General features: G+C 33.2%; 1 protein-coding gene across 2 annotated transcripts; it reads right to left on the bottom strand.

Annotated features, from left to right (window-relative positions):
• Nucleotides 1–247: 247 nt before the first annotated feature.
• On the bottom strand, nt 248–26,030 carry LOC123711763 (synaptic vesicle glycoprotein 2B-like). 2 transcript variants are annotated; one of them, XM_045664521.1, is made up of 12 exons: nt 25,901–26,030; nt 19,651–19,671; nt 6,415–6,468; nt 5,834–5,995; nt 5,161–5,323; nt 4,720–4,841; nt 3,400–3,641; nt 2,858–3,063; nt 2,040–2,299; nt 1,655–1,814; nt 909–1,036; nt 248–637 (listed from the first exon to the last, which is right to left on the bottom strand). In XM_045664521.1, the coding sequence occupies exons 1-12, from the start codon at nt 25,944–25,946 to the stop codon at nt 582–584; spliced, it is 1,620 nt and encodes a 539-aa protein (XP_045520477.1). In that variant the 5' UTR covers nt 25,947–26,030; the 3' UTR covers nt 248–581. The 2 variants fall into 2 exon arrangements, with proteins under 2 accessions (XP_045520477.1, XP_045520485.1); XM_045664529.1 differs by lacking the exons at nt 19,651–19,671; nt 25,901–26,030 and adding an exon at nt 12,491–12,736.

Genomic DNA, 26,030 nt, shown 5'->3' with positions numbered 1-26,030 from the left:
CACCCCTTTTTCCAACATGGCGGGGGAAAAGGGCACCAACCCCACAACCTTGAGGTTAAGCTTGTATTGACCCCCTCTACGTGTCCCATAAATAAAATTACGTCCTCTATCAAATGTTCAGTAAATGTAACATTTCAATGGACTAAAATTGGGGGATTTCAGTTTTATTAAGGAATCACGAGATGTCTCCGCTTCCGCCCACGCTTACTGCATGGCATAAAAGGTTTGAAAATAAAACAATTATATGTAATAGGCGAATTAACCTTTAATAATAAATATAGTAATAATTTAAGGACATTATATTACAAAGTCAACACTAAAATACTGTTGTTCAATCTTACAATAATCTGCATTTCAATAAATTGTACTGAATCACAGAATGCGCCGATCCCGGGACTTTATTACTTATTCCGTTATTTACATTCTAATATGTACAACTATCTAAGGACATACTCAACCAAGTTGACGAAATGTCTAAAAAGGGCGAAGTGAATTCAGCGATGACAACCCTCAGTGTAGCCTTTAAGCTGAGGTATTCGAGGAAAGGTTGAGTACCACTGATCTAAGCTATTGTAACTCGTTTAGTCGAGGGCCTCCTGTCCAGTCTTTGGCAAGAGGAAGCAAAGGGCTGCGGCGACTGAAAAAATAATGTTAAACTATGTTACGTCTGTGGACCCGTGAGTTCGATATAGAATAAAAAAGCGCCAAAACTGACAAGCAATTATGATAATGTCACAGATTATAACTGTTTTTTGTATCTCAAATATTACAGAATTAGTAACTTTGGAATTTCAATGTGTTCTAAGGAACACTTGACATATTTGTACTTGGAATAAAACAACCCAAAATATTGTTTATGTTAAAGCAAATTTCTAATGATTATATAAGCCAAATATTAAGATACTTACTGAATAAGAACGCCGCAAACGCCACTATAGGCACAACACAATTGATGTCGATTAGGTAACCAAACGATAAGTTACCCATGAGACCGCCACCTCGTCCCGCAGTCAGTGATAAAGCTGCTGCCATTACCCTAAAAATATAATATTTTTAAGTCAGTCAGGTATTATGTAAAGTGGTTATAAAAAAGAAATCCCCAATGTTGTCTAAATCTGCTAATCTGACTAGTGCGGGAAAAGTTGCTACTGGGACAGACAGCAAAACGATCCTAAATTTACGACCACATGCAAATTAAATGAAGTGGCAGAAGTCTAAGCACTTTTAGCCACTTTTATAGTTGTAACTTATTATTCCAGTAATTACAATCCTTAGGTAAATACCTATTGAATCATATGAAATGCTTAAACTCAGTGTTTCCCAACGTGGGCCCCGCGCCCCTCAGAAGGCATTTGATTTTTAAGGGGGGCAATTCTAAAATGGGCTATACGAAGCTAATTATATATATTGAAAATTGACAAACAATGCAAATTTGAATATTATAAATAAAATATTGTATGGCGCCACTAATACAATGTTCAGAAATGGAAAGTGCAACTGAAGAAGAATATCAATAATTATGTATACTACAATTCTTTTGCCCCCCTGCATAAGAATTTTAGTATGGCTAAGGTCTGGCAGAAAAGAATTTGGGAAACACTGTTTTAACTGAAAACTTCGAGATTTCCTACTGATTTATTACGGTTAAACTGACCTGAGGTTTGTAGGGAAAAGATCTACCAGCACACAGAATACAAGACTGATAGCGAGCGAGGTGAGAGCTTCAAAGATACAGGAAAGCACCAAGTTTTGAGTTGAGTTCTCGATGAAGAGGAGACCAACTGTGACGGCACCAGCGCAACTCAGCGAAAAGACTGAAAAAAAAAACATTCATTAACAATATTTTTTATAACTTTAAAAAATAATAATAAGATGAACTTTAGCAGATATATATTTATAACTATATTTTAGTTTTATGAATGTTCCACAAACAATAATTTGGAATAAAGTTATGACTATATAGCTTATGCACAAACGCTTCATAATATGCAACTGTCCAGTAATATGAAATTGTAAAAACGCTCTTCTAATATACTTACTCAAGAAGAACTTGGCACCAAGCTTGTGTACGCAGAGTGGAAGCCACAAAGATGTGGGAATGCAGGCCAGACCGACAATCAATGTGTGCATGTACACATTCTGATCGATGATCTTCTCGCAGTCGAAGGGATCGGAGGAATCGTCGTTGACGACAACTCCAGCAACTTGACACACAGACGCAGAGGTGTTTGGGAAACGATGCTCGAATTCTTCGTAACGATTGAACAACTCGGGGAACCAGATCATGAGGGTGTAGTAGCTGGTAGAAAAATAAATTAAATCTCTTAATTATATACGGTTTTTTTCACCATCTTTAAACATGTTTGTATTGCTATCAAACAACGATTTGTTACAATAATAATCTAAAGCAAGCTTTGAAATTAAAATGGCAAGAGAAGAGTGAGCAGGCCAAAAAGAGGGTGGGCTGATGACTTTATAGAAATTCAAGAAAAGACTGGCATTGGCAAACAATAACAAAAAGCATTCGGAAGGGGTTAGAAGAGGCCGTTACCCAAGAAGGTTCCATATCCTAATTTCAAATGTTATCAGTAAGAAATTTAAATTATGTATATGGAAGTAAAATAAGGCTTTATAATAAGCCTTGCCTTATAATAAGGCATTCATCAGTAGGGCACGATGGTGTCGTGAGTCACCTTACCACCAGTGCCTCCAATCTTAAATTTATTATACACCTTAGTAATCTCTAAAATCGTATTGTTATGATTGACTTAATAAAAAAACTCTTACGTGTTACAAACTTAGTTTGTAACAAGTCAAACAATGATTTTTAGATTGATTAATACAAATCTGATGTTACCTAGTCGTTAAGCCAAACTGAATGAGACAAGTGAGTATCGTGTATTTGAGGTATGGAGGTCTACATAAGGCCTTGGTCTGAGTCCAGATTTCACTGAACAATCGCTTAAGATCCTTAGGCTTGCGCATACTGAGCGACCGGACGGACTTCTGAGAGCTCTGTGATGCTACTGATATCGTGCGTTGCTTCTCCTTGAGGCTTTTGATCTGGAAAGAGATGGTTATATTCATTAGCTAATTCTTAAATCTTAGTATCGCATAACTTAAAAAGCTTTTGTTATTTCGACCTAAGTCAAACATCTAGTGACCTACAACCCTCCATCAGTCATAATTTTTGATTTTTTAGACACACGGGCTTCGTACTTCATACTAGACTCTTATACTTTAATCGTACTACTTGTCGAGGTTTTTTTCTCACCGTGCGATTATTAATTCGAGGTAAACAACATAATATCTCCATAGCTGTCATTAGCAATTATTTTTATCATTATCGTAATACTGTTTTTACAACTTAGTTTTGGAATCCAATATCCGAAATCTTACCGGGTAGTTGTCGGGGTCATCACCAGTGTTCTGCTTGTACACGGTCTTCAGGCATGCAAGAGCGTCATCGTAGTCACCGCACTCCATCATGAACTTGGGACTTTCGGGGAAGGTCATTAGCCAAAACCCAAGAAGCAGGGACGGCACGGCGCAAGCAGCCACAAACCAGTTCCATGAGTCGTACGAGAAGCCACTGGCTTCCATCCTGATTCCTTGTATTGGGATGATAGCCCAGGCGAAAACTGAAATGTGTTTGTATTATTTTATGAGCAAAATATTAAACTATTATAGTGTAGCGGCAGTTATAGTCTACGGCTACAATTACTGCGATGGGGTCAAACCCTGAAATTCGCTAAATCTCGACCACTAAAGCCACATTCAACAACGGTCTTTTTAATCCTAAAACTCCTAGTTACTTAAAACAAAATTTTATGTTCCTCTCTAGCGGTAATTTTGATTTGCGTTCCTTATATAATCCAATTCCTGGATCTCCTATTCATAAAACTGGTTTCTATCACTCCTCCTTCACTGTGCAAAGTATCCTACTTTGGAATTCCTTACCAACTGATATCAGACGAGCTCTGTCTCTAAATTTATTTAAAAATCTTCTTTTGGTTAATTTTTCTTCTGCTTCGTAATTAGCTACTACTTATATATATTAAGTGTGAGTCAATTAACCTTTGGCAGAGCGTTTACATGTCTGTTTACACATATTATTATTTATATTTTTTCTTTGGATTTCATTTTATTTAATTAAGCGATAAGGCCTGTTGCCTAATAACTTTTGTAACCTACTTACTTTTTGTTTTTTGTTTTGTATATGGTAACAAAGTATAAATAAATAATCAATAAATAAAATAAACATATTCTGGACATTAGTCACTGGGCCCTTCGGGATCCCTGTACAGTTTAACATGATCAAAGGAAGAGATTGGCTGGCAACAGGAATACAATACACTTTATTTTACCGAAATATCCTGTTTTTTTCTTCTTTCTTTAGGTTTGAGGAAAGTAGCACCTTTCTGTATGTAGTGTGAGTTCCACATTGTTATTATTTAATTGTTATAGCAATCTTCATATATATATGATTCATCTATATTATATCATATGGTAATATTTAAGGATTATTTAACACACCTTGTTAAATAAATATTTCAATTTTTTAAATTCCGCACATAAAAAGAAAAGGTGTCCAGCCGTGACACGAACGCATGACCTTAGGGCTGAGGGTCGCACGCTCAAGCCAATAGGCCAACTGCTGCAACTGCTAGTAAATGAACTATGAATATTTATCGTAAATTATGTGTATGTGTAACGTACGTGGTAGCAAAATGACACCGAGTGTCCAAAACATTTCCATCCAGCACAAGATTTTCTCACGGTATTTGGTAGCCTGGAACTCGCCGAGGTATGGAAAACAGATGCCCATGGCGCCAGCGACGCTGTAATACAGATTATACATAGTTATATAATTAAAATTGCTCGAATAGAAAAAAGTTTGAAGAATCGTTGAGTTTTGTTAAAAACTTAATATATTATCTTTTATATATTCTTTAACGTTGTATTCCAATGACGCCTCAAAGACGATACTTAAATATTCGTTAAAAAATATAATTAATTTATTGTAACACCCATACATTATTCAAGTCAACGTTTAAAGTAAAATAATTCTAGTTTTAGTATGATGTTTCTTATGTGTTTAAATTAATTATAGAAAATAACATATATTTACTAAGACAAAAAATAACGCACAAAACTTACGCAAAACCGTTAATGAATCTACAAGCCATGAAGATGGGTAGCATCTGGACAAATGAGGATAAGATGCCGACGAAGCCATCCAACAGCAGTGTGGAGACCAATACAACTTTACGACCTTTGGTATCAGCTAGACATCCCCAGAAGTAGGAACCGATGACCATACCTATAATAAAAAAGATTACGAAAGTTTACTCAGTGGTTTGATTGAATTATGCATAAATCTTTGATTAGAATAATTTATTCGTCGTCCGGGGAACGCTACCTGAGTTTATGATGAATTTTTTTAGACCTACTACCTTTAGTATTGTAATAAAATTTATATCTATAAGATGTTAGTATCTTGTTCTCATAATATAGTATATATGATTTTCTTCTCATTTCTTTTTTTTGGGGTATAAAATTTATACAAGAATATAATATATTAAGAATTTTTATTATAATTTAAAACGCCTACTAAAACTTCCGAGCAATATAAGTGAAATATCCTCTAGTCATCTGAAATTTGCTAATAATATTAATTATTGTCTTTGTATTATAATATAACAATAATTAATTTAACAAATAGTTTTTGAACTATCTAGAAAAAATAACTAAATGCTATGTTGTTGTTGCTAAATAATTATTGTTTTTTTTTATAATTTTGAACATAAAGGCCTGCCTAACATAAACTTACCCAACATAGGGGCAGCGGTCAGCCACCCCTTATCAGCGGATGTCATTTTGAAGTCACATGTTGCCGCCGGCAACACGAAAGACACAATCGTGATACCAATGGCAGTGTCTGCGTAGATCAGTCCGGTGATGGCGAGGAGGCAGAAGTGGAATCGACCAAAGCCTGCAAATTAAGATTCGTACTTTGAAATATGACTCTATATAGCTATGGATTGAATCTATCAAGTCCTAGAGCTTCTAAGAATTACTTGGAAGTACTACTTCTAGAAGTTAAATTCGCCGTTGTTACATTAAAAAATCTCATAATTACATAGGAACGAATCCTAAATATACAAACAGATATTAAATAAATATTGTCATATGAAAGTTAGACTATAGAAAGATCGACTGTTTTATTAAAGAACAAAATCTTATTTTCTTACCATTATAGAATCCAACATATTGATGGCATGTAATCAAAATTAATTGTTTAAAATTTCATACCACTAAGAACACTATTTGACCTAATATTATTATTATATACTAATATTACGACTATGTTCTTAAAACCTAATCTTGAAATATTAATAAATTATAACATACCAGTCGCCGAAATAGCAGCTTCGAAGTCCGCTCCATGTTCCAAGAAATCTAAACCTGTAAAGAAAATTATCACATCACTTTCATTACGACACAAAATTTGGCGACGCCAAAAGAGATCGCGCGCTGATTATTTATTGTTTTATGCACCTGCGCGGTGCGCATACGCAATAATTACACTCAACTAAACCGTGATACCATATAAAAACACTTAACTGACAAAACCGGACGTAAAGTTCTCGTTACAGTCAAATGCTGTTCAACAATCATTATTGACACACACGATCTTTTTACAATCTGCAATAACACTGAATAATGCCTAGTAATGCATCTTAAATTATAGTATTTTCCTCGTATGCTACTTTAAGCCTTGTGTGACCGTGATTGAGGCGGAAATGGTGTGCAGTTGAATGCATTCAACTATGAGGGCGCTGCACTGACCTTATTTTGCGAAGGATTATCTACCCTCATAACTTTATGAATGAAATATTCTATTGTTTTAGATAAGATGTTTACTGAAGTAAGTATATTGTGTATATGTTCTAGAATGTAACTATGAAGCTAATTAATCATAATCTCTATGTTTTTATTAATCTTTCAATGTTATAGGTTCTAACATGAGGATCGATAGTGATATATGTACTCGTTCACAGACTGAATTTACTCTGGTCGCATTATACATACATCACAAGGTTTAGGATATTTTTTTCTTGTTCATTTTTACGGGTATATTCTCGGCTATATGTTTTTAGTGTAATTATTGAATTTTTAATAAATTTCTATTGCATTAAGTTCCTGTGTTTCATTAGGTCTAGGCCTCAGATTTATGATTCTTAATCGAATAGGCAAGTAGGTGATCATCCTTCTGTGCCTGACTCACGCCGTTGACTTTTTGGGTCTAAGGCAAGCCGGTTTCCTCGCGATGTTTTCCTTCACCGTTCGAGCTAATGTTAAATGCGCACGTAGAAAGAAAGTACATTGGTGCACAGCCGAGGATTGAATCTACGACCGCACGATGAGAGTCGCACGCTGAAGCCACTAGCAAACACTAAACAAGAATAAAATATAGGACTAAATAAATAACTTCTGTTCAGTACTGTTTCTATATGTATATCTTTTTGGAACATTTTCAAGTTTTATTTATTTTTAATAGATGATATAAACGAATAATTATTTATTTATAAACGCTTCGTTACAGAACTGACATAATTTAATGAAAAAGAGGGCAGGGCAACTGGCGGCCTTATCGTTTTTAAGCGATTCCTTTCAGGCTATAACTATGAAAAAAAAAACCAGATTCGGTAAGCAAGAAGTCCAAAAATAAATAATATATATACCAGTTATTTAGACAAAATTAAAACAGGAACAAAAAACTAAACCAAAAATGGATACATGAAAAATAAATAATCGCTATAATTTCGGATAAGATATTGTGTGTTCACAGATATAACAAACACACATAAGTCTAGTAAATGTGGAAAATTTCCTCTTTATTTATTTTTTGTCCGATATTTGCCGACAACTTAGTAACTATCAAATTTCTATACACAGTACAGTACACATTTTTGTTTCGATTGGTCCCAACTAAACGAATTACCGCTAATTGGTAATTAATACGATAGACAACTTGAAATAACAGACATATAAATACTCCACAGCACTAATAATGCTGATTAATTATTAATAACATAACCTCTTCTCAGAATGTTTAGCCAGTAACACTGTGGGCGTACAATACACAAACATTTGCATAGACTGACAATTTGGTTATTATTTTTATAAGAGCTTTATTAATGAATCCATACAAGAATTGGTTAGTTAAGTTACGTTGTTTTTTGTGATCTAGTATTTGCCCCTTTTGGGCTAAAAGCCTCTTCCATCTCTCTTTTTTTCTGAACGCATTGTTCAGATCTAATTGTCTTACGTTAAAAGTGCATTATTATACCTAATTGTTGTGACGTGTAGCGCTTTTTTATATTTTTATAGTGTCCTGTTCTTAGTTTTTCATACGTAATGGTTAATACTATTAATTAAATATATTAATGAAAATATTAATATATATTTCAACGGTCTTCCTGCTGACCGAATTTTGTTTATCACGCTCTTAATGAGGTTTCGATTTAGTTTCTTTTTTGCTTGAGTTATGTAACCTAACTTCAGTTAAGTTACATATAAATATTTTAGTTGATAGTAAAAAGCGTATACAAAATGTATACAATCATCACACTTGAAGCCGATATGAGCCCTTTAGTTTTTACCACACTCATAAATTGTATTTTAACAAAACATAGTGGCATTTGATTTGTAAACCATGCTAGTTTTTGTTAGCGTTGAAACCCCGCTGCCCCTAATTGTATGTTAGTAATATATTAAACCATTAAAGGCAAACAAAGTGTTTTATTTGAACATGTCCATAAAATCTACCACCGAACTTAACTCGTGAAGCTTCTTTTTTCATTTTTATTATAGAACTGTTCTTCGTTTTTCATATGTAATGGTTATTATTATATTAAATATTAATTACTAATATTCATGAATGTATTGATGATATATTTTAAACAATCTAGGCTGGATCCAGAAGGTCTCCACCGAGAAGGTTCTGAAAGGAGTTGGACTGTCGAAATCAATTAATTATAATGGGTAAAATCCAGGGTAAAAGGGATGTTGGTACAAGGAAGAAATGGCATCACAACATTAGGGAGTGGACGGGTATAGCAGGACAGGACACGCTTCAAGAGAGTGACGGACAAACTCCAATAATTGAGAGGCACTTAAAGAAGAAAAAGACAACAATTTTCCTACTGATCGTAATTTTCTGTATAACGCTCTTAATAAGTTTTAAGTTTCTATTTAGTTTTAGCATTGCTGTTTGATTGTGTATAATTCTTTGCTAGTTTGAAAATTTTATATTCCAATTTAATGTGTATGGTTATGTGTTTGTAAAATTTCTGAAGCCATATTTTCTTGTATATTTTAAGCATACATGTTTTAGGACTTAATTTAAAAATATATTGTTATAAAGAATATTTTCAAAACCTCTGTATATATTATCAAGAATTTTTGATTAATCATAAGATATCAAACAGTTTATTTGAGTAGATTTTAGCAGAGTTTGGTTCCAAAATAGTTATACGTATACTTTGTATATACGGCAAAATAATTTAGTCAAATATATGTATTCGTCCGAGAAGATATACACCAGAACTGTTTTTATGTATGATTTATTGTTTTCTTATTTAGATAAAAATTGTTGTGTCTACTTAAAAGAAATGGGAATGTGGCCGATGTTCGACTGTTTCATTGCTGTCCCTATGACCATATCCGTTGTTCTAAAATTAAATTATGTTTTTTAAAACCCGTAAAGAGGTTTAATCTAAAGAGATTCACCATCAAATGTTTATATAGTATGCAAAAGCGGCTTGAACATAAGTAAACAAACAGCTCGCAGACTAGAGAGATATTTTTTATTTAAAACTATTTACAAACTATATAAGCGACAGTACATAACCTGTGCACACATGATTAAATTGTCACACTCATTATCTTATCACACGTAACATTTGTATGATAAATCAATTTTTTTTTCATAAAAATTAGATGAAGGAATTCACCGCCGTAAAATTGTTGATATGTGCACACAGATAAAATTGTTTATTAAGTTCTGACATTGCTATGTCGAGAGAATAATTGGGGACATCTTACAAGCCATCTATTTGAGATTTTTACAAAAACATAGTATGATGAACTACGAAAACTGTGCAAAAAATTCAGTTAAAATGTCCTATATAATATTTAAATAAAACCAAGATACATAACGTTTCGAGTGCTTTTCAGCAAAGCGATAGTTTGCCTCGTCAGTTTATCACGTTTTTATCGCATTTGTATTCGTAAAAGAAGTTATACTTAAATGTAACTACACATTCGCGCTAAGTAAGACAATTTTCCTTTTGTTTTTTTAGCATAGGAGAACAAACAAACCTACGGGACGCCTAAATCAGACAGTCACTGCAGCTCATGGCCACCTACTTTGGTCGGCGCGTTGTCCGCCTTTGAGGAAGGAGTACGCTGTTTTTTTTGAACAGTTGGAGGTCGGTACCGACTGGTCACAATATTATTTAATATATTAACACTACACTAGGTCGTAGATTAATTTCATTTCTTTATTTTCATGACAGAATCACTATGACAACTTACCCGTTGTCTCTGAATCACCAGTACACGCAAAGCATACAGTGAAACGGAAAATAAATAGTTATGATGTATGCTTAATAAATTTATGGCTTGACTACTTTTGTTTTTTTTATTTTTTTTTATTCTTGTAATCCCGTCACGGAGCAGAGGAACACTTCCTGAATATGTATAATCGTGTATTTTATAAATCGTTTTATGTGTACACACACATAAGTAATTGCGCACATGAAATAAAAAGTATATGGATGGGGCTTTTTGAAATTTGAAAAAATATAAAAACTAACACAAATTACCAGCAAATAGATGTATTTAATGTGACTAAATAATGCTTAAAAAATATTTAAAAAACTCTGGTATCTTTTATTAATAATGCCTTTATTATTCTTTCCCATATATTAAATATTTATTAGATCAAGAATTTAGTATGAATTTGTACTTTGTTATATTTGTTGTATAAATAGGTAAAACTGTGCTTTATGTTTATGTTTGAATGTGTATTCCGTTTTTGGCTTTTGTGTATAATGTAATTGTTTGAATATTGTTTAATGAGTAGCTGTAGGAATACTTTAATAAAATAAAATAAAAATGTTGACAAAAAAGTTTCAAGTAATTTGCTTCACTCAAATTGGGTACTACAAACTCAGGTTATTAATCGATTTTTTTAATAGGAAAACGGTACTAAAAACCTGCACACTGTAGGATTAAAAAAAATTGATTTTAATAACAAAACATTAAATAACACAAAAACATATAAAAAAAGCAATTAAGGTGTATATTAAGCTAGTAAATATTTTCTGTTAAGTTAAAGTCGGTTCCATGATAATCAAGTATTTGTCATCGATTTCGTTAGAGTATCCTTACAAGGACCTTGCAAGGAGTCGGATGGTAAATCAAAACAGTTAATTCATTACATACTTATTGATTTTGGCAGCGTCAATAAAGAAATCCCTAATATGAGAAAAATAATACTAAATCAATCTATAGAAATAAGAAGAAAATTTATTACTTTTTAGGGCAGTTCTGTATCGGTTCTATTTTAAAAGGATTTAATTCTCATACCACTAAAATCTCGTTAAAACAGAATATTTCCATGAATAGTTTATGTATTTTTTTAGAATTTTCAAAAATGTCGAATATCTCGACTTTTACTAAATATAAAACATAACATATTTCTGAACAGCCACTACATCTACCATTTATTCCGCAACACCCTATATTAATAGTCTATACCTAACTGTGTTACATAATATTTTTATAAATCGTGTGCAGTATATATAAATCGCCAAGAAATTATTAACGAGAATTAAAAAACAAAACAATATACGCTCAAATATACCACTACAAATAGTTTTTTTTTAAATTTTTTAATATTATAGACGGATTATAGATGGTTCCATGGACTCAATTCGTTGTAATTAATGTAATAGGTTAGCTTTATTTGGTCAGATATAACGTAATAAATTTTTCGACTAATATTTGTATAATTTCGGTAATAATATCATTTCTGTTCATATTTATTTTCGTGTGTGTTATATAAATATATATATGATTATAAAAACTGCTAAGTCAATATTTATTATTTAATTATACATGTACAATTATTCTAGTTAACAAATATTAAAAACTCAGTTTTAATAAAAAGTCTAAACTAAATTTTAAAAGTTAATTCGCTACAATCTTCGCTCATTGTCACTATCTGTCAAACACGTAAAACGTAAGACAATAGACCGTCAAACGAATTCTATCCAAAAGTCAATTCTATACAACAAAGAATGATCTTGGATCTTCAAGCGCAAAGACTGTCACATTGATTGGCAACCGTATAGTTTAACGTTATACGTTGCGCATACACACAAATATACAATTAATAATTAATCACTCCACTCACCCATTGTAATAAAATCACTTCACTATTGTCCAGATTAAATCACTACGGTCTATTTTCGCATGATATCCCGTTGTGCAACAATGCGCGCGGGCAGCGGCCGTTGTTCGCGTGTTGCCTAAGAAGGCTTCTGTGCGAATGGTAGCAGACAGACGTGCACTATCGAAGATTCCTACCACTTGATAACAGTAAGGCCACGCTATCACTCATCTCGCGTTATCACGGTGACCACGATCCATCTTTCCTCTAGGTTACGTTATATAATTTCCGAATCTGCCGCTAATTACTTTATATCGGAAAATTCGATAAGAAAATTTTAACGCGTCAAGTAGCTGTCAACCGCATTAAGTAACATTTGAAGTGATAAAAATATCGTGATTCGTGACCTACGTACTAGTAATTTTATGGTATTTTTCACTATCACTAAATACGACGTTGGGGTATCGTAAAAGTGAACTAAGTACGTTAAGCAAAATTTTTCCATTGTTGATTCGTTTCTAAATTGCATTACATTTCGTTTCTAGAACGGCTCTGTATCATATTTCATATGTTATTTATCCCATTCATTATTTTGATGATGATGTTTTCAGTGCGTACTGACAATGTTTTATTATTTTTCTTAAAAAATACTTTGGAGGTGTTTTTTTTTTCAATTTTCTTAATATCCGTATCTCCTCTTGTGCTGCGAGATCTTATTTCACATACGTATTTTGTTATTGTCCAAATTTTTTTTAATTCCTATTATAACCCAGGCAAGTGGGATCCCCCACGCCCTGGTTCCAGTGAGTGATGTATTTCACTATTATATTGAAGAAACCTTCCAGTTGCGATCTGAATCTTTTTATTATTTCAGTAATAACTTCACTGAAATATTTCATCACAAATTATCCAATTTAAAACGGGCTTATCACAATTGTATACTTACAAAACGGCATTTCGTGTGCTTCCACCATAGTCACGAGAAAAATTTTCGTTTATTTTCAGTCGACCAATGGTCGCAGGATTAAAATTTAATAAAAAAAATAGATGAAACTGAAGTTATATAACGCTTGGTGTGGGGTGTTTGTGCTATATTTCATATCAGCCACATTAACTTCATTAGCCATTATCTCCAAGATTCCCAGAGGAGTGAGACGGGCGTCCGCCCGTGAGAGATCGGAAATCGGGTTCGATTCGACTTTCACTTTCATCGTTCATGGGTTCACACATACTCTCTATGTATTCAGCATATAGATATCCTATATATAATTTTGCAAAGGCTTGTGTTTGCTAAAATGTACTGCCTTTCATACTATTACATATTTATGTATTATATTAAGTCCATAGTACAAAACATCCAATTGTTTTCAAGCAATTTGCGGTTCTAAAGCTTCTTACAGACCCAAGGGAGTCAATCAGAGCAGCTGCGAGCACAAATGAGCATTCCTTCTCAAAGATTTGCTCTTTAATCAAAATATTTATTAGCCACTTAAAAAGACGTTGTTTAAAGCCTTTTTCCTAAGGATTTTATAATCAAATACCATTCGTAATTTTTACGAGACGAATAGCTTTCTATACAATTCGCATTTTAATATTTGTTCGTCGTTAAACTCAAAATTACTAATAATATTAAACGATTCATTTAATTGAAGGAGGTTGTGACAAGTTCTGCTGCTCTCTTAACCGTCAGCATGGTGTAGTGGTAAGCGCATATAATGTATACCCTGGAGAAAAATTTATGGTGAAATAATAATTTTGTCAGTTTTTTAGATACCGGAAGCTCAATTTAAAAAGGAAATATGCACTGCACCCTTGAAGAGTAACATCTTCTCGTCGTCTAGGCTTCAGATTTTTGTGTCTATTTCATACAAGTAGGCGATCAGCCTTCTGTGCCTCACCATTGACTCTTTGGGTAAGGCAAGTCGGTTTTCCTTCACCATTCGAGCGAATGTTAAAAGCGAACATAGAAAGAAAGTCCATTGGTGGTTTGAACCTACGACCTGGGATGAGAGTCACACGCTGAAGCCACTTATCCAACACCGATCGTCTCAATAAAATAATGTTAATTTTTATCATCTGTTAATAGTGACAGTTTAGTGATTAAGCAGGAATAAAACCAGCTATGTACAACTGTGTCAAACGTAATTAATTTTTACATACAGTATCCATCCTAGAATTGTCTCTGAATGTAACATTTAGTTCTTGCGACTTAATGAAGCAACTTAGTAGTGCGCACGCACGAAAACAACGCCATATGTGGACGAAATGGGCTAATATTCGCACTACCGCCTCCATATAGGGCCTAATAGTATATTGTTTATCGAAATATCGCAGTGCGTCTACGACACTCCCCAGGGTCGTGTTCGGCGGTCAAGTGCGACCGCATGCCTAGTACGGCAGGGTTGCGACAAATATATAATTACTCAAATTCGAGAATTTTCAGTAAGGATATGACACGGCAGGGCTGTGACAAAAATAACCATAATCACCTAAATTCGAGGATTTTCCCTAAAGATACGGCACGGCAGGGTTGTGACAAATATACCTATAATTACATAAATTCGAGAATTTTCTAACTAACTAAGGATGTGACGGACAACCTGCATTCACCACGATGAAGTCATACCCTGCATCTGTACATGCAGCTTCGCAGCAGCCAAAACTTCGCAAGTCACCGAGACCTTTGGACCACCCAGTGGTAGGACTGGTCGAGGATTCTCGCCACGTTGTTGGCGTATCTTGCCTCGGGCGATTGCTGGTGGTGCCGTGGGGTTTTAGTGGTATAGTATGCACAACATCGAGTCCCACATAACCCTCCACCACGCGGCATTCGTGTCGTGGTAATGCGTAACTTAAAAATGGTCTCTAACGAGAAAGTTCTTAAACGAGTTTAACGTTTAACGAAAAAACTTATGCAGAACAACGGAAAGTTGCGTACCTGGGTCATGTGTTGCACCATAATCGCAACATCAATGAATTATAATGGGTAAAATATAGAATAGAACCGTGTGTTAATAGAAAAATCATGGCTAAGTGAAAATTTGGCATTTGGCACTGGACAAGACACGCTTCATAAGACTTACGCCTAGTCTCCAAAAGAGAGGCACCAAAAGAAGAGCACATCTTCCTTCGACACAGTTATTATACATATCTGTATCCCCATATAAGACGTTTAAGTCTAATGATTAAAGCATTTTCATCAGACTCTGAAAAACTTATTACAGCAACTTTAGTCATGAATTCTTTACTTACCGTCAATTTGTGGTTCACGCTCTTCATGAGGTTTAGGTTTCTATTTAATTTGAGAGTCTTTTGTAATTTGCTTGTTTAATTTTGTACATTGCTTGTTTCAGATCTTTAAATACATATTGTTATAAGAATTATCGATCAATAAATTTGAGATTTGAGACTTTTCCACGTCAATGACTGTACACTGTTTATATTCCCATATTTATATTGAATTTTGTCTTCATCACTCTCGTACGTGACAAAATAGTTTTATTTAAAGTTCCGTTGATCTAGTGTTTATATATTTTTGACTCAAAATTGTATATTTATAAATTGTACTACAACAACGAGGAACGAGCGGCCTTATCGCTCTCAATAGATCTCATCATACGGTGAAAGTGTACAAAATACCATAGAATACAATAAACACTATTCACAAGAGAAAACGTGCCTGGCCTTTTATAATAATACTTCTTTCTATATATTTTGTAAGTTTACAATTCACACTTCTCGCCCTTACAGCCCTGAATCAAGGTCTAGGTCTAGGTCACTTAGCGTATTTATTTTCCTTTAAAATTGCGTTAATAACATCATTGACCCTTGTCATTATCCTCTTAAGTGAAACTACAATACCTAATTATTATTTGCATATGTTATCAAGGGAAAACCATTGTCACACTTACACAGATTAAACTAAACAATAAGATAGGAAGCAAAGCGTTTATCTTGTATTGAATACAAATTTGATGGTTTAATATTCTCTCTCTTCAGTCATGAGCGGCGTGGTTAGCAAGAAAACATCTGGTGCGAACTTGTACTTCTAACTTTCCATCTGTATGCAGCGATGTCTTATACAGTGTATCAGAGGTTGATGAATGGCCACGTGATCCACGACTTCTGTGTTAACTCGATAAGTTTCTCCAAGTTCTCATCATGGCATTGCGCATTGAATGTTGTGTACAATAATCATTCATACACTCTGTACAGAGTTTTTTTTTATTATTAAATTAAAAATAAAGCCTCCATAAACCACAAATATTATGTACTAACAAATACAATATACCTACTAATATTTGTTGTGGTGTGTGTGAGAATATAAAATGTTAGTGTGTATTTTTTTGGTCTCAAAAATCTATTCGATTCGATTTCTTTCGAAAGAAGTAATAGTCAAGACACACCTCAAAGTATACTATATTGGGCATAGTTTGTACCGAAATATACAATGAAATCTTGTATATTATATATGTTATTTACAATATCTCTTGTGCAAATGGATATTATTCAGCTTTAATCAATTATATAATTGAGTCTAATGTGTACATGAAATATAGGGTTACTATGTACCTGGACAATATTTTCTAATTAAATCAACTAATCCAAACCATGAACCGCGTCTTCGATCGCGCACTGTTTGCTTTAACCTGTGACTGGATTTATTTATTGGCGACTCTCGTTACGTATGCAGAACAAAACTACGTCCTTTATTATTGATTTCGTCATTCTGAGTGATTATGTCCTTAACTTTGCCGAAATAATAATAAATCATTACATCGTGGCCATGTTATTGACAACATAAAGTACAACGAGAGGGAAATTAAATAACAACAAATATAATTAAGTCAAATTGGTAAACTTCTCGGTTTTTTTTTGTAGTCAGTTAAAAAGGTGGTTAAAACACCGAATCCTCCAATACATTAGGCAAGGCGTAGTTTACGAGATCTTAAATTTTTTCTTAATGAACAAATATAGTTATATAAGCCTGACAATCACCGTCGACTTTTTGACTATGACGTGTAGGTTTCCTCATGTTGTCTTTTACCGCATCAGCGTCATTTGTTGACAGTGATGATGGGTGCACCGCCAGGTATCGAACCGGTAAAAACACTAATTTATATTATAATTTACAAACTGATTACTACTATGTGATTAATTAACATAAGTGTGTTATCCTAAAATAATAATGTGAAAAAAAAACTTAATTTTTATCTGACATGATAAATGGGATTGACCTGTTATAAGCAAGAGATATAGTCCTAACCTAACCTAAGCTTTGTATTCACACGATTGGCTTGTAAGTGCTTTTCAAGAAAATCTAGATTCGTCTCAACCCTAAGTCTTTCTAAGCTAAATATTAACACAGTCATGAATTTAGTATATTTCGCCATTTTTAGTCATGCATGCGAAATAACATCGTTACTATTATAATTAGAATTGTTAAGTTTCATATCAGTAATAGAACCATGATTTGTTTAATTGAAGTGTAATAAAAATATTATTTACCGTTTCTTCTCAATTTTACTTTAAATTTGAGATCTTTAATGTCCTCATACATTTATTAATAACGATTCGTCTCTGATCCGTGATATAATTATGAATCTAAGGATACTTATATACTTATAAATCTAAGGAGCATTGTTGGCCTAGTGGCCTCAGCGTGCGACTGTCATCCCTAAGGTCGTAGGTTTGATTCCCTGTGCCTCAATGGATTTCTCTGTGTGCATTTAACATTAGCACGAACGGTGAAGGATAACATCGTGAGGAAACCGGCTTGCTTTAGACCCAAAAAGTTGACCGCGTGTGTCAGGCACAGAAGGCTGAATCTACTTGCCTATTCGATTAATAAATCATCATGAGACAGATACAGAAATCTGAGAAGATTTAAGAAGGTTGTAGCGCCATTGATTTATTATTTTTCTTAAAATTCTAAGAATATGAAAAGTATCTTTCTCTATTATCAGTGTAGTTCTAGTACAACTGACGTCACTGAGGCTCGGAAGGTATGTCTAGAGGTAACCTCGACCACGCCACCAATTGTATAATACATAGGTGCTAAGAAATTGGTAATAAACAACACGTAATATTGTGGAGGGTCGCAGGCACCGCGCGAGGAATACTAAAGATTTGAAGGAAACAAATATTCGAGACCTCGACCTCCTTGCGTCTTGCGACACAGATCTAAATAACATTGATATATAACAGTCTACAACATGACATGTATAACCTAACATATTTAATATTAAATCCACTCATTGCGACTGCAAAAAATATGTTATGTTCACGCAATTGTTGTTTTTAGTAAACTGTAAGACAATACAGTCTGAACAATCTCTAGACTGGAAATAAAACTCTGGACTTAGTAAAACTGACGTGAAAACACCTATTCATTCACCGGAAGTGATGATACTAGAGCATATTGGGTAACCAATCAAACCACGGAGGTTTTTCTACCAAAATATGACTTGACACTTGACATTAATAAAATATATAACAAGGAAATCAACCGGAAGTGCAAAGTTGAATAGCCATTTACAGTAGATATGCCTCCGACTGCGTCAGACTGGTCACAGCATTCACTGATATAAAAACGAGGTCTACAAATCTACTATGTCTAACTACAAACTTTAAAATACATATATAAGATTTGAAATTAATTTGTTCTAGTAACAGCTTACTCAGTCGTCTATTAAATTATTTCTAACCATATTATATATTTAATAACGCAAATAAAAATCTACGACGCTACACCATTGGTATTAGACTCCAATGTCTGTTGTGCCCGACACGTTGTTAATTTTTGGGTCTAAGGCATGCCGATTTTCTCACGATGTTATTTATCATCGTGCCATTGTTGAATGCATAGAATAGCCTGTTGGTCTGGGGTTCGAACCTATGACCTCAGGCGTAAGAATCGCACACTGAAGTCATATGACCAACACTGCCTATATGCAACGAAATTCTATCGCATTGAAAAATCTTACGATCCGAGTGGATCTTATTGAAATTATAATTTACACTCAATTAAACTCTGTAATGTAATGTGATGAAAAAAAAATTCTACACAGGAAATAGAAAATCTACTGATATACCAAATTAACCCCAAAAGCAACGACAAATCCTATGAAAATATAGCCTTAAACAATTGGTAATACAAACTTTTATGTATAAAAAATCCGAACCTGTCTGTCCCGTAGCGATACCTGTAGTTTAGAGAGACAAATTAATGTGTATGTTCTCTATTTCGAATGGTACTTTTACTAAACTTATCAGGACATGGACAAAAGATATTTGTTACCATGGTTACCATTTATTAAATGGTTAAAACGTAACGATGGTACCAACAAACTACACAAAAACAAAACTAATAGTACAACTACGGTACTATTTTTAGGGCCAGCAACGCACTTGTCCTGCGGCAATTTTAGTGTCTATGGGCTGTTTGTTTGTTATAAAACACGTGTAAACATATTAAAAACAACTAGATTTCAAGCAAACGTGCAAGCACGAATGGTGTTCGCTCGCCCACCAACACTCGTAATTCTATTTAAGATTATTTGACATATCCATATTATAAAACAAAATACTTAGACAATATACAAAGCCAAAACAGATTACATTAATAAACAAAAAACCTTAAAAAAGAAAACTGTTCATAAAAAAATTACTTAATTGTTTAAATAAAAACTAAACTGTTAATACTACAAAGTCAAACTCGTTCCGCCTTTTAAATATTTCCTCACGTCCTCTTTGGTAAGGTAGCAACATCAACATCTTCATAATTATTGTCATAGTTATCTAACACCCGAAACTGGCGAATAACGCACATAATTCGTACGAGGCACATGGAACAATTGCGAGTCGCATACGGTGGAGAATTTATAATCTTCTCAATGGATTTTAGGTCTAAGATTCGGAGACGTAACGTTCCCGTCGTCTGATTCAATCTAATTTCCAAAGTATTAACTTTGTTTTAATGAGCCAATAAGCGTGGCATAAATTTTTATCGCGCACGTAATATTTAAGTATCGGCCTCAAACATATATTGTGTCAAGTTCGAGCTGACGTCCTGCGTCTGATGAAGCCACATACATTAATCCTATTACCAACGCTTACCTAATACATGAACCATTCCAATTGTGTCAACGTTGTACTAGCATTACTTTATTAACACCTTAAGAAATGTATCGTGTTTTTATATAACATAAGAGGTTATATGCTGGGTTAAAACTAAGTATTTGTTTCCAGTTAATTAATTACAGTTCACTGTATCATACATAATATAGAGTGTGTTACATGCTATTCATTATGATAAATATAAATGTCACAAATAACTTAAATACAATAAAAAGATTACACTTCCACTTTTAGATTTTACTAGTAATTTATTGATAAGCAAAAAATACTATAAAAACAGCGGATGCGGTTGATCCCTCATGATGATAGGCACTTCACAATGCTTATTTTAAATACATCAGTCCACTACCAAATATTATGTCAAACTCTGTATATGTAGTGTTTATTCTGTTAGTGTGGAGACAATGACAAAAGCTATATGTTTATCATATAAAATTATGATCGAAAAAGTCTCATTACAACCTGTTTTAGAACTGTTCACAACTGTTCAATATATTTAACATAGATTTGTATGTAGGATTCTTATAAGTATAAGTAAGTAAGGACGACACAAAGAAATTATCTTAGATTTTAGTATTATGAAACAGAAAATCTTTTATATATATGTGTACTATTACAAACATAACGTGTAGTTTTTGTCTAAAATAAATACCTTAATCAACTCTTACATATAGTAATGGCTTTCCCGTAAAAGGTAAAATGCACCGTGTCAGAAATCAATTAAAACGATGGCAAAATTCCATGAATTGGACTCCGAATTGCCTTCGCATCCACCAGATTCTCCAGATTTGGGCCCCAGAAAATTTTTTCTGCTCTCAGACATCAACATTATGATCGCTGGACAGATATTTTGAACTGATGAGGTAACAGTCGAAACTGAAGCGTTATTTGAGACTAAAGGCAAATGGTGCTATAAAAATCGTATCGATTATCGATTGAATAAATCAAATTCTATCAAAAGAGATAATCTCTATATTAGCCTACGAACTTTTCAGCCCACCTATTATTTGAATCTACTTTTAAAATTTAAGTAAGAATACGAAAATAATTTTAATTAAGTCATTCGTATATATGTTAATAGGCTATAAATTTATTAGATAAGAATATATATATATATCTATATCTCTCTGTCAATATTTAGATATAATGCAAGTAGTTGTTTGCTTAGTATTACTGTTCTATTAAAGATTTAATTGAACGACACCGGCCTTATATGGTATATGATAGTTAATATTAATTGTTATTTAACTCAACAGTAAACTATAATGTTTATATATCCATTAATTTATTTGTATAGTCCGAGATATGTTTAATTTAAATTATACCACACTTTTAATATATTATTTGTACAGAATATATGTGGTTCAATAATTCAAAAGATCTCATAATAACGGATGAAACACAATTGCAACCTGTCAAAAATGTTTTCTACTGCATTTTTCATAATCCTCCGTAAATGACAAAATAATACCTTGTTGACAGAAGAATTGTATAGAGTTAGTTCAAGTACGTAAGTATTTTAAACATTTGTTTTTAACAAAACGGTTAACGATAGTATGGATTGGCAGGTGATCGATATTATCTTAAACAACAGATAAAATAATCAAAGTGATACCAATGATATTTCACCATCCAACTACAAAAAAAAAAATACAAACATTTATCACAGAGGTGATTAATCGAAGCGATTACAGATTCAGTCCCTATTTGCTATTAATTGTTTTATGACACGAGATTCTATAAGAATTATTGAGTTCTAAGCGTTGACAGTTCGGACTTGTATAACTTCTTTTGACACATTTGTTGGACATAAACAATCGAATTGAACAAATGTATGCCAAATTATAAGATTTAATATTTGATAGTAAGTTGTCTGTTAAATTTTAGTTTTTGTTAATACTATATAGATTAGAAAGAGAAAATAAGTTTTAATCTACACCTAAGATACAAAACTCTTAACGCCATAAGTTTAAATACGTAAAGGTATCAAAAATCATCACACTATAAAAAGAAAATCATTATTATTTGACAAGCAGAGGATGTTTTTAACATCATTTATATCTTTATCCTTAATTTGGAACCAAAGCAAACATCCCTATGTCCAGAGTGAGCGCCGCGGTCGCGATTTTTTTTGTGGTATTTTTCCTTCATTCAAGTTCTCTACATAGCTTTGTAGCGAAGTTGGACCAACTGTTATTATACGCAGTTAATAAATACAATTAGACATTTAAAAAAGAAATATGTAGTTAGAATATTAACTTATGAGCCTTCTAAGAAAGCCTTCAGGTTCAGCAAAAAACATTCTCTAGTATTTTCCATAGAATACAAAGAAATAGTCATCACGATAGGATGTCGTGCGGAAGCCAGCCTTGTTAACGCCTATTGTAATTTATATAAAGCATTTCTAAACGAACATGTCTAGATGTAAATATATACTAATGATTTACTACTGTAAATAATAGATATAAACATTGCCGACTTCAAACACGTTACACAATTGTTTGTTCGTTCGAAGATATAATGTATGTTGTATTTGTTATTTTTCATCCCTTGACAATATAAAACATAAGTGGAACCAGCAAAACACTGAAGTATTTCCGAACCAATTCGACTTAGGTCGTACAAGAGGGTACCAATTCTTAAAAAGCAACGAGCCTTCTGACAATATGTCCATGGGCGGCGGTATCACTTAAAATAAGGTGAGCTTCCTGCCCATTTGCCTCCTGTTATATTAAAAAAAAAAAAAACATTGCAATTGTAGGCATAGATTAGATAGGTGTTGAAAAGCCCTCAGTTACAACCTCTGATAGTGATGCCGCCTTGAGTTTTTGAACGGCGTGACCAAGCAATCTCTTCAAATATTAGAAAAAATACATATTAAGATATGTATTGGATTTGGTAAGTATAGCTGTTGGAAGTTACAGTATACCGGTGCTGTGCTGATGATACACTAGCGATGTACACCCGACACATTGGGGTATGAGAGACAAGACGAATGTGGAAAATATCTCCGTTTTGGCCTGTTTTAAAATATATTTTCTGTTCTAGTCGAAAATATTGTAAAAAAACATTATAATATAAAATTAAGTGTTTATTAGTATAAGTTTGATTATATATGTACACTCTTTTACTGCTAAAAACGCTAGATGAATGGGAATTAGAAAAAATATAATAACAGGTTTTACAGTTTTGGCTGGCTTTTATTATACTATATTATATTACTGAAAAGTATTTTTGCAGACATTTGGAATATTAACATGAGTGAGTGACCGTAGCTATATGGTTAACGTATAATGTACAAGGTAGAGCTTCGATTTACACGAAGTTAATTAATCTTTTACATCAAACCATTTACAAGGTCTTTGTGTATATATTATAACCATGCCCGAAGATCCGTTAAAAATGCCATACTACTGGTGTCCAGCCCACAAAGATTTGCTTAACAATACTCATTATAATCCGACATTGAGTAACAAGTGTCATTCACGTCTAGACATTTGCAGAATTAAAACATCTTCTTATATAGTTAAAGATATGGTATATTTGTCGAATTACAGCTCCTCTTAAAAACAGCTCCAATTTTTTTATTATCGTTCTTTATGACTTGTGAACTACCCCAAGTAATGGCACATGGCTTTGGACCCCTTAAAAAATAATACCTGATATTATTACATGCGTGGGTGATTCTTGGAATACTTTAGGTTGATTATATGTGGCGTTTGTGATTAGATTAGGTTAGATTATAACCAAAAATTTATAACGTCTTTCGTTCATTTCACACAAAATGATGTTTGAATTAATTTCTATGTGGTTAAGGAGCATGCGCCAGTACATTGCCGAGGAATGTGCACACGTTTTAAGGTGGAGTCGTGATTCGACAAATTTACCATAGATTTTTCTGTTTCAGGTAATTTTTAATATCAATATTACAATATTCTGACTGAATTAAACTTATTACCCTCTGATACAGAGTCTATACAAAAACACAATACGTTTTTGTCAGTCAGAGTTCGCGTGAAGTATTAACTTCAAGTAGAACTTAGCTACTTTTCGACGAAAATCTATAATAATGTAATGATGAATCATATAACAATACAAATAGATATTTCCATATGTGGCACAATTTGCGGAGTTTATTATTATTAGTTTTAAAATGAAGCTATCGTAATAAAAAACTAACATCACATGTTTGTATAGAAAACGTTAAACGCGCTCAGTATGCCAATTTGGAATTCGGACGTCCGAATAGAATACGTGTGGCAAACGTATTCGTATTGAGACTAATATTTTCAAACTGTCCCTGAAATTATCTCACAACTACGGTCCAAATCATATAACTACATCGAAGGGACTAATAGTCGTAACAGCCGATGACGTTGTTATTAACTACCTAATACAATACAATTCAGCCGGGACCTTCGATCTAAACGACGTCGTCGTAAACGGTTTTGACTGTACGAATACTTAAAGAAACATTAATGATTCACATAAACCCATTTATAAGGTCTTTCTGTATATACATTATAATCATTTTTTGTTTGTCTACGGATGGATACGACAAGTAAGGAGGGATCTTACTATCATGCTATATTTAAGGTCCATAGAGGTTGTATACATAATGCGGAAATGTTGGAGACTGGTCTGCGTGTGGTAAGCGGTCGCAATTGCTTGCAGTGCCTCAAGCGCGTACAAATTTACTCAGAGAAGTCTCAGTTACGCGTGTCTTACGCACCATGAATATTATTGTATGTGTGACGGATTCACTCTGGCTCAATTCAGAAGAATTTCATTAATTATAAATTTAATAAGGTAATAAATAAATAAATATGCCCGAATATCTGTTTCAAATGCCAGAAACCATCGTCATGTTTGTGGTCTATGTTCATTATAATCTAAATTAAATTTAACAAACACATGTGAATAACTTTAAAACAGTCAATACTGTTTAGTACTTAACAATATTGGCATATTGGCAACGTAAGTTTATGTTTCAGAGGTATGTTTTATGGCAATTTATACAATAATTAATGAAGCCTTTGGCTATTTATAGTTCATGTTGTATAAATGTTATATTAAATTAACCGTGAAATATTTTGTAAACATATAAATTATTATAAATATACAGCTTATGTTAACCTAAACTATACCAAATAGCTTTCTTAAAAAAAATTAAATGTTCCTGTTAAAGTTGGAGGATTGTTTATACAGTATATTATGTGTTGCATCGGTACCACTTTAATCACTAATAATAATTAAAATTAGGGATTTGTTTTGTTGAATAAAAAAAATACTTACGAAATAGCCTATGTAATGTTCCAGAGATGAATCTCAGTGCAAACATCACAACACACACTTATACAATTTTCAAATACACTCTGACATGCTGAGAATTTAATCGATTAATGTATAATTTAAATATATCTGA

This window comes from Pieris brassicae, chromosome 1, assembly GCF_905147105.1.
Source record: "Pieris brassicae chromosome 1, ilPieBrab1.1, whole genome shotgun sequence".
Lineage (NCBI taxonomy): Eukaryota > Metazoa > Arthropoda > Insecta > Lepidoptera > Pieridae > Pieris > Pieris brassicae.
This window is presented reverse-complemented; position numbering and strand designations above follow the sequence as displayed.